Source organism: Oratosquilla oratoria, chromosome 18, assembly GCF_046742065.1.
Source record: "Oratosquilla oratoria isolate Oo_2021 chromosome 18, ASM4674206v1, whole genome shotgun sequence".
NCBI lineage: Eukaryota > Metazoa > Arthropoda > Malacostraca > Stomatopoda > Squillidae > Oratosquilla > Oratosquilla oratoria.
The window spans coordinates 65,989,768-66,000,670 of record NC_134794.1 but is presented as its reverse complement, the minus strand read 5'-3'; the positions used below and the strand labels follow the sequence as shown (position 1 = coordinate 66,000,670).

General features: G+C 46.5%; 1 protein-coding gene across 1 annotated transcript in view; it reads right to left on the bottom strand.

Annotated features, from left to right (window-relative positions):
- The window catches only part of LOC143035356 (serine/threonine-protein phosphatase PP1-gamma catalytic subunit B), a 38,449-nt gene continuing 27,546 nt past the window's right edge, over window positions 1-10,903 (bottom strand). Inside the window, exons 3-6 of the mRNA XM_076202348.1 lie at window positions 2,767-2,997; window positions 2,225-2,439; window positions 1,857-2,114; window positions 1-1,244 (exon numbers count right to left, since the gene is read on the bottom strand). Coding sequence (XP_076058463.1) covers window positions 1,146-1,244; window positions 1,857-2,114; window positions 2,225-2,439; window positions 2,767-2,997 — 803 coding nt within the window. The 3' untranslated portion in view covers window positions 1-1,145. The remainder of the gene's footprint in view (window positions 1,245-1,856; window positions 2,115-2,224; window positions 2,440-2,766; window positions 2,998-10,903) is intronic.

The following is a 10,903-nucleotide window of genomic DNA, read 5'->3' as shown; positions in this document are numbered from 1 at the left end:
TTTTACATTTACAATTTTTAATAATCCTGGATAATGAACCAAAACATTTGCTTGCAGCCGGACCTCTCCAGCAGGCATCTGTTGCAGACACCATCTATACTCACTGCTCAGTTTCAGAGATTGCACTAATATACATAAACGAAATTTAAAAATTGGGAGCAAAAAGGATAAAAAATAAAAAATAAAATGAAAATATATATAAACAGAAAATTGGAGAAAATACTGTTGATTTTTGAAGAACAATTAAACCTTAGTCCACATACTAATACATGGTACTGAAGTTCATAAACCTTGCATTAATTGAGAGAAGGATGATCATAAAGTTAAGTGGTGGCAGCTTTTGGTGTGGTGCAAGATAACAAAATTGTCGTCCATCCTCTTCTGTAATAACAGGCTCCTCAGAGCCCGCCCCATCTGCACCACACTGCAATCAACTGAGAGCATTATGATTGTTGGGATGAATGATGATGGATGATGAGTGATGAATATGATTGGTAAAAATGAATGGATCATGCATGAAGTAGCTCTACAAAGCATTTCATTCATAAATAACTTGTCTGCTTTGGAAAGGTGAGGTGATGGACAAGGTGGACAGATTGGGGCGGGCCAGGAAATCCCTTGTTGCACATTTCAGAGTACTTTAGTACAGTAAATTGTACTTTTGTACTGTACACACCACGAGGACGTGCTTGTACAAAGGTAAGTCTTTGCACAGTCCACAACCTCTATGGGCAGCAGCAGCATTGGGCCGGCGTGCAATCATCATTGGGCCCTACAGTTTATACAAGAACAACAGTAAATGCATACATGGGATTAAATAGGCCTATTTACATTTTGAATTATATTATATGCAAGTCAAACTTCACTTTTTCTCAAAATAGTCACAGGAAAAAAGAGCGAGAGAAACCTTTCGGTGACCATCACAGTTCTTTTTTTTTTAAATTCTTTTTTTTATTTTTTTATTTTTTTCACCTTTGTAAATCTTTGGGCTTACTGAAAATAAGTAGGACTATCATTACAAAATAAGCTGTCTTGTCCTTCTACCCCGCCCCATTTCACAAGTCCCTCCCCTCCTTCCCTAGTGTGGTCTGGTCGTTTCTGTGTGAGATGTCGAGCCAAGTCCACCGTGGAGCTTCACTGATCACCTATTTTTTCTTATTGGCCTTGTTGCCTGCACCTCGTGGCGGCGTGACTGGTCGTCCTGTGTTCAGGCCACCATAAGGGAACTTCTTCTTGTCTGCTGGCTGAAAGGGTAATATTCTAATTAGTGAAGTGTTCAACAGTATATTATACACAAAAAAACAACCTCCTCTCCCATCTCAATACCTCTGGGATGAAGGATCAACATATCCTCCACCAGCCATTCGAGTTGAAAGCATCGTCCACCTCTTTCACAGCAGGGGGACCCATACCTGAAGCTGGTTTATCCACACTGATTGATCAAATGGAAATCTATCCACCTCATCCACACTGATTGATCAAATGGAAATCTATCCACCTCATCCACTCTGAACAATCTAAAACCATCCCTTCCTCCATTTACACATCAAACTCCTGTAACGCAAGGTACAACACCTTCAACCTCTCCCCTAAACTATTCGCAACCCCCACAACTTTTTTCTTAATTTATAAAGATATATATTGTCTTAAAAGACATTCTGAAAATTAATCTGAACACGACACCGGAGGTTGGAGTGTGTCCCCTTCTAGCTCACTACTCCAGAAAGTGACAATCAATTTCTAGTATGTTCAAGTATTATTATTGGAGTATAACCTTTTTATTCATTATATGGAGACAAGATATGAGAGAAAGAGAGAAATATATATAATAATAAAAATAAAAGTGAGAACCCTACCTTTAGAATCTGGAAAGAACACATGAGAGTTTCATCTACTGACATCATGGCACCAGCATTGTCAAATTCACCACAATAGTTTGGTGCAGAAAACAGTGTGACAAGCTGCCGCTTTGCAAAGAACTCGTAACCATCTTCCACAACTTGATGCGCTCGGCAAATGAGGTCAAAATCGTGCTTGTGCAAGAATTTGGCTACCACCTCAGCACCAAAGGTAAACGAGACTCCTCTGTCATTCTCACCCCAACCCATTGTGTCCTGCAAGAAATTAAGAGTATTAATAGATTTACATCTTCCACTACATCTTTTGTTTTTTAAGTTAACTGTCATTTGTGTCAAGGTTATGGTTTATCTTCCAATGCACTTACCTTATCTGGATCTGACCAAAGTAAATCACACAAGAGTCCCTGATCAGGAACATCTGTGGGTCGCATAATGCGTCTGATCTGTTCCATACTCTGAAGGTCAGGACTCAACCCACCATGACAACAGAAAATTTTCTCATCCACAATGGCAGCAACTGGCAGGCAGTTGAAGCAGTCCGTGAAGGTTTTCCACAACTTTATGTTGTACCGCCTCTTACCTGCCAAAACATAAATTAATTTTATATTTGGTAATATCAAGTAATCTAAAATGGTTAAATAGTTTTTGACAGGGCCACAATTGTGCTATGCTAACAAAATTAAGTACATCTGCATATGATTAATTAGAATTTTGTGAAGACAAATTAATAATAATGACGAGACCATTAACTCCTGAAACCAGACAGCAACCCCCCCACCACACCAATGCTTGTTCTAGTGTACGTTTAGATGCCCGTAGTGACATTTCTAAATTTCAGTCTGTTCAATCTAGCTCTCAAAAGTACAATGGTCTGGCATGCTATTATGCTGGAAAAGTTGAGACTTACATTCATCATAAAAACCATAGATTCTGTTGATGGAGGCACACTCATGATTGCCACGAAGGAGGAAGAAATTTTCTGGATACTTGATCTTGTAGGCAAGGAGGAGACAGATTGTTTCCAGCGATTGCTTCCCACGGTCCACATAATCACCCAGGAACAGGTAGTTCGATTCTGGTGGGAAGCCCCCATACTCGAACAATCGCAACAAATCATAGTACTGACCATGGATGTCACCTGTTGTAAAGAAAGTTTCCATCAATTAATCTCAGTACAGTAACTAGTATGAGAAACTTAAACAATGAATACCCATACAAGTATGAAGAAGAAATGGAGAAAGAATGGGGGGGGAGAGGATACAGGGGTGAAGGGGAAAAAAGGAGAGAAGTGAGAGGGAAGGGAAAGGAAAGAAAACAAAGGGGAAAAGAAGTGGGAGAGGGGAATTGTTTACAGCAACACTGTTGAATGCTGACATATGTTGGGCCTCCAATTTTCCGTTTCAAAAAGGAGCAAATTCAATTTCAAGGAATGGCTAATTCCATTTCAGATATGTTACATTAATGTTCCCAAAACCTTGAGAGAAAACTAAACTGGGTATTTTAGCCACCTTATAACAAGTAACGAGATTATAATAAATTAGAATTTGTATATCATTGTTTTGGGCTCAAAATATGTGGTTATCAGGTTGTGTGTGTATACTGTTGTGGTCAAGTGTCCCTAGTAGAACCCAACTTCTTGTTTTGCCTATAGTACAGCTTTTATAGCCTGTGAACATTCTAGGCACTTATCTAATGGCACCCCTAAAACTAAAAACATTTCATATTAATCACTTCACTGATCAAAATTCTTTGCTTGTGGCATTTGGCTTTTGGTAGCTGGAAATTCACATTATAATTGGTGGATAAAACATGAACTACAGAAACACTTGCAGCTGAAAAAAATGACGCTAGAAATTAAATAATTACCCGCATAAAAAAGGTTTTCTGAATAAATAAAATGTTTAATACTAATTTGCACTAAAGTGAAAAATATGTTGGGGACTTCTCATGCTGCCACTAGAGGTTAGCATAGTAAATACTGTGTGTGTGTGTGTGAGAGAGAGAGAGAGAGAGATGAAAATCCATTTCAGGACTAGATTCAGTTTCAAAACCCTAATTCAGCGAATTCCGCCCGTTTTCTACGACCGCGGATTTTCGGACCCCCTAATTATGTTACCTCACTTTGTCACACCATGACTAAAAGAACCTGCGCTCAACTCCAATGGCTTCCAGTCCCGGTCATTGAAGCAGCAACCACTTCCTGGCATCAGCTCAACAAGAGGCTCTCCTCAGGCTGGGGGCACGTCTCCCTCGGGGAGGGTTCCCGACCCTAGATCTCTCCTCCAGATATACAAGAAAAGACAGGTTACCCTTTTTCCCACCACAGCTCAAGATGAGGACTCACCAATCTTTCCCACTATCAGGCTCTTGCTTCAACACCCTACACCTTCTCCGACCTTACCGCCCCACCCCTCCAACCATCACTCTTATCTGGCCGACGAGGTCGTGGCAAAGGTCATGGCGCGGCCCCTCGACCCTCCAAGGCTGACTTCCGTTGTACTGTGCCCCGTTTCTCGTGAGCTCGCAACTCTTTCTCGCCAACTTCACTTCTAATCTGCCCACTCACTCCTTTGCTCTCTTCTAGTTGGGTCACTGGAAACTAGGCAGGTCCATGACTGCCTCTTGTAAAGGTGGCAAGCTCTCGTGCTCAAAGAAGTAACAACCAAAGTAAAATTCGTCACGGGGTAATCCCCCCTCCTCCAGTAACACTACACATGCTGTCCAAACAGGTCGTTGTCGTTACAGTTCCGGGTCTGGAAGCAAAATAATCCGGAACAACCTTAACCCCCACGATATATATATATATATATATTATATATATATATATACGTAATAATAAAATCCTCCCCTCTATACTGCACCACCATATACATACGTCAACCACCGCCGCCGCATACTGCGCCCCTCCGAACGACATTCCACCTGTCGGGTGGTTGCCAGACCCTTTTCCAACTTTAAATTTCCTCTTATAACGTTAAGACAACAAAGAGTAAGAAAGAAGTGCATAAACGAGAATGATGATAAACAAGAGAAAGGTGGGGAGGGGGAGAGACATTATTGTGGTAGCTAGACAATATGCGAGGCTTGGTGACAACTGGGGGCGAAGCAAGGGAAGATAAAGGGACAAACAAGGGAAGGAAGGGCAGAAGGGGGATGGAGAGGAATGGTTAAGTAAAGAAAAATACATGGGAATATATTTTTAGGGGGAGAAGAAAAAATAAAATTTAGCAGTGATTCATCGGGAAGAAGTCTAGTTTTCGGCAGCATGAAACGAGGTGCGCGCGGCCGCAAGTGCTAACAGAGGAACAACAATATACCCTCAACTATACAACGGAGCAGCAGCAACGAACAACCGCCACGTTCGCGGCTAGACTGGCCCCGCGCCAAAGGTGACGGTGACGGCGGCGGCAGCAGCAGCCGCCAAGTGGCCGCTTTGCTCCCTTCCTGCTGCTGCTGCTGCTACCGCCAAGCGGGGTGCAACCTCCCCCACCCCCGACCCCGACCCCCAGGTCGCCGCCACAGTCCCACTGACCCGCCATCACTCCTGGGGTGATAATAAAACTGAGGATTTGCCACCGCTCCCGCCGCCGGTAAAAACGACAACGAAACAAGAAGACTGAAGTACGAAATACCAATACAGTACTGAACCAGGAGAACAAAGCTGGGGGGAAAGTAAAGGTAGCCGAAACGGGTGGGAGGTGGAGGGGCTTTTGAACCGAAGGACGCTATGGGGTTCCGCGAAAAGGCAAAAGCGTGGGCGAATCTGGCGAGGAAAGATTTGGATCTAAAGCCCCGGTCACACACACTAAAGCGAATTAGTTCGAGTAGAAACGACTTCGTTTGCATTATTATTTTTCGAATCTCCAAGTGCCAAATCACTTTTGCGTCATATACCGAGAAGCTGAATGATGAACAATGAGAAGTTAAACATGGACGAATATTAAAAGGCACACTTTAATTGCCCTTGGGGTCTTGCACACTGTAAGCGTAGTTGCCTTACTGCTTCTCAAATTCACATTAGACGCGAGTCGTGAATGTGTGACCGGGGCTTTAAACGAAGCTTCTCTCTTCTCTTCCTACAATCATGCACGCAAACAACACAACATACACTCTATAAAGGATTTGTGGGAAAACCCAGTCTCGGCTGTGGCCTTCCTTGGGGAGACGAACGACAACAACAACAACAACAACAACGAAGCTTCTTCTAGGGTGGACCGAGACAGAACAAAAAGGGTGGGGAGGGTTGAACCTTCGTATGGAGGAAGATGACACCAGAGGCAGACTTGCATACCGCGAAACCTCGGTCACATGCCTGCATCAACGTGCCACCGCTCGCCCTACCCTTCTGTTTGCCCTGCCAACTAAATTCAGATCGCCCCGTGGGTAGGCACCAGGTAACCCCCTAGTTTTCCTTTCGGCGTAGAGGATGGGAAGGGTCCCGGAGGAGAGAAATTAAGCGCGGCCACGTAGTCGAAATCTGCACGACTCTTCCACCAGATGGCGCCCCCGGGGGTGGGGGTGTTGTCCCGCCGGAGTGACGGCCGCCGGCAATGGCAACACGGAAGTAAACAAGCCCCCTGACAACGAAACCTTTCCCTGTCCAATGGCAAACGGGTCTTTTGCCATGGCTACCGGGACCTGACTGAGCTTTGCGACTACTAATGGCACACATCCCCACAAGTTCAAACGTGTCTTCATCCCCCCCCCCCACATCCCCTCCGACCCTAACCATCCTTGATAAACATAGGTGAAATGTCCAGGCACCATGGTTTCCGCTCCCTCGCCTCTGATCTCTACTCTGACGGAGCCCTGCAGATCTTATCTACTTCCATTTCAACTTTTAGTAAGAAATACGATAGCCGTTGTTGGGTTACCAACTGGTTGACGAAATGTTAACATGTACAAGAGGGGGGGGGGAGGAGGAAGAACGGAAATAACCAACTACCAACCAACATTAGACTAGTTCTTCAAACAATCTGACTTGAGCTACGGTTACACTAGTCAACGGAATGGTTCGATTCCAACGATTATGCTTTGTGGCCAAAGCTTAAAGCTACGATTACACTCCAACTTTGGACGAAACCCAACTGAATCGTTGGAATCCATCCATCCTGTTGACTAGTGTAACCGTAGCTATATCTGATGCGTTTGCCATCCAGCAATTCGACGAAGACATGGTAACAGGGAATCCCAAGAAAAATTTCGATATCTGTCCTCATTCTAGGCTTATGACTCCCCGATCTATGCAGTCCTCAAGGTTTTCAGCAATACCCTTATCGATCGTTGGCACTTTTCTAATTTTATTTGGAGGTTAATCTTCACTCAAAGAAGTGACCACATTAAACTTCTACCAAACCCCGCTTCCTCCAGCCAAAATCCCCCGCACCTCTTGGCGCTATATAGTCTGGAAGCGCCGGTTATAGGCGACGAAATGCAAGATCTTGATGTCTGCCGTGGAGGTGGTTACGTACACCACGTGCGAAATACTCCGAGGTCAATGTTTTTTTTTTCCATTGCGGAAGGCAATTTTATGTTCCTACTTCATTCCGGCGCCGGCCACAAGACTTTATTCAGCTGACCAAACCCCTTCCCCCTCACTTTCCAATGAATCTTCATCTACACAGAAGTCGTGGTTCGAAAACAGGCAAGGCCGTTCCTTCCATTGGGTAAATAGCACACAAATTGGACAGTTAGCGCATGTGTGCAGCTGCCACACCCCAGAATCCCGTGTCCCTCATCTCGACCAAGAACAGAGGTCAAGAGGACCCCTTCAAATGTTTAGGACGAACGGCATGCGACTACCTCCCACAGCACACACACACACGCTACCTGGCACGGCTAGACACGGCTAATAGGAACAAAAGTCTGGTCGTCGTCACAAAGACCTACGGGGCACGGAGAAATCCTTTCACTTTGACGTCATTAGGGGAGCGCAAGTTGACAGCCAGGTTTCCTCATGATGTCGTATTGGTTTTCTTTCCAGAATGGAACAAACCTGTTGATATCTACACTGTTCGCGACGTGGCTGATATGCACATTCAAACTTCCATTCCTGAGGGTTGTGAAGACGTGGACATCCTGGGACGCTCCGTTCTGTACCGTAGAACAAAGAGGCGGCGCAGCGTCCAAAAAAACTTGCGGGCGGGCGGGCAGGAAAGCACGGGCGGCGGCGGCGGCGGCGGGGCACTGGGTTCTCCATGCAGACAGACGCCCGCGTTCGGTCGATCGGTCAGCCCATGCCTGTCTGCTTCTCTCGGCGCAACTGCAGAAGATACGGACCGTATGCCCTGTCTAGCATGCAAGCAAGCAAGCAGGCAGGCAGGCAAGTCCACGCCGCCTCCGTCTCGTCCACACCTTGCGCGCTCTGCGGGAGCGCCAGTGCCTGTCTGGGTCTGGTGTGCCCGTCCCCAGGGAGGGTGGTGTATACGCACGTTATTATTGTTTTCACCACGCTCAAAAGAGGCCAAGAGCTGGGAAAAGACACACTCGAACTCAGATATGAACGTGGACGTGCCTGCCGACGGTTCTTGCTCTTTTCAGCAGCTTCCTCTCCCAAGACCGACAAAGATGCCACGTGCTCAGATCCCTGCCTGTCCGCCCTACTATATCTTTCATCGTCTCCCATTCCCCAAGTGGCTTCACATCATCCAATCACACTCACTCCCGAGTCTTGCATGACGGGCCGCCACAGAGGCCAACCTGCTTTTTGATCCACCCGCACGCGCATCCATTCATCCCGGGGCTGGCCAGGGCCACGCATCACCTGCAGAATCAGATTTACGTGAAGCGTGGACGGTTTCTTTGTTGTCGGACGGTGCGGAGTCTAAGTAAGTGGCACAACAACGAGTATAATCATCGGGAGCGATGTGGAGATCGTCTGTGTCCCTGTGTTTGTGTTGACTCTTTCAAGAGGTAACTGCAAAAAAACCGAACGAGTACAAGGGAAGAGGAATTGGGAACTAAGAAAGAGAAGTCCACGTGGAAGATCCAAGGCACCAAATGAGGAGGAGGAGGAGGAGGAGGATAGGAGGGTGGCTAGTGAAGGTCTCAAAGTCGGAGGATTTTTTTTTCATACCAATTTTATACCCAGAAGTCCTCATCGCCTGAATAAAATCGCGGGTCAACCCAAGTGAAACATCCGAGAAAGACTGCACTATGAACTCAATTGGTCTGGCAGAAAGTGGATGGATGGATGTGGGCGGCCTGGTTAACTTGCTGGAGGAGATACAAGAGCAAGTGGGCAGGGACTTACCTTGAGTAAGGAGACGTAAGGCTCACCTCCCTCCCTAACAAAAGAACTGGAGCAAGTTATAAAACGAGAAAACTAATTAGGCAATGAGCTACAGAAAGGGTGGCAAAGACTTGCAGCAACAAAAGAAGAACCAGAATGGAGCATTAAACTGAAAAAAGAGGGTTGGGGGGGGGATGAAGGTATGGGATGTGAGCACAACGGGCGTGTACATTGTCAGCGGGCGGTTTCGTCTGCAGTGCATGATACCGGGTGCCCAATACGGGACAAGCACGAGGAACAAGTGGTAAAAAGAGGTGATGGCGGGTGAGGGTGGAAAGCAACAAGACACTTCGTACAGGCCGGGGATGGGGGTGACGACAACGGCGAGGCTGGGTCACTGGCCCGACGGAACTCTTCAGCCAGTCCAGCAAACCAGACGCAGGAAAGACTGCAACGGAGGGAGGGAGGGAGGGAGGGAGGGAGGGCGAGTGTACAGTTGATGGCTGGTAGGGCAGATAGGAGCGAGGTTCAGCCATCATGCCGCACTTGCACAAAGGGTACTCACGGAGGTTTGCATCTAAAACGGCATGCGATTTCAAAACGCATACGCACGCGCTAACACGTGCGTGTTCACTTAAAAGGAAGAATGCTGTTCACTTTTTAGTTTATTTTAACTTTTACGATACCTAAAAATAGCATTTCTATCTCCAAATGATCATATCCTGTCCTACTTGTCATACAAAGGATTTTTCTGTGGCGAACCGAAACTTCCCTCAAATAATAATGCTACAGGAGGAGGAGGAGGAGGAGGAGAAGGGACTACCATTCCGGTTACCTTGAATGACTAAACCCAAGCAACAATCAACCTCGTCAATTAATGGAGCATCACGGTGACAGTTCCGTGCACACTAATAGTCTGCTTGGACATTTTCCATGCAGAAGGGCTTTTTCTTCACCTCTGGCTCTGGCCAGTGTTAGACAATCTAACCTCACGCTGCTTCTTGGTCATTCTTTTGTTTGTATGCCGTGTCTGTGACGACCCACGTACCAAGACACGTCTGTCAGCCGTTGGACGCGGAAAACGCCGTCACGGCAGGCATGTCACCGAGGCACCCCCGGGGAAGGCAAAAGGAAGACAAAGCTTTACCTAGAAACCACATCGGAGATGGTGATCAGTCAATGCTCAGGACTAACAACAAGAGTCTTCTTATCACCGGGCGAAAACCCGTCTCGCGTTACACTTGCATAAGGCGGTGACCGCAGAGGAGAAAAAGGAGGACCGGGAATGGGGAGGGAAGACTTGTCATCCGCAGCAACCCTTCGGCAGCGAACGGAATGCGAGAGGAACAAAACGTGGAATACGATACATCATCCAAGCTTTCACGTCGTGGACACCATCATATTTGAAATAACGTGGGCAAAGGTTGTGTCGGGCCAGGTCAGGCGAGTTCCGGATAACCAGCCTGGTTCAACAGTATAAAGCGCAAGCAAGACAAGCGAGGGATATAAGTGCAGGTTGGAACTGCCCGAAGGGCCAACTTCCGAGGCCCGGGCAACAACTTCGCCCATACAAACACAAACACAAACACACACACAGAGAGAGAGAGAGAGAGAGAGAGAGAGAGAGAGAGAGAGAGAGAGAGGGTGAAAGAAGGAACAGGATGGTGACTGATAGATTGATAGATGGATCGAGACTAACAGACTCCTTCCCTAATTAAGGCAACTTGGGTATGCGCGCCATAAGAACTAAGGAGCACTTGTGGGATTTGTCACGGCGCAAATAGCCCACGCTCTGGCGGCGGCAAGGTCAAGG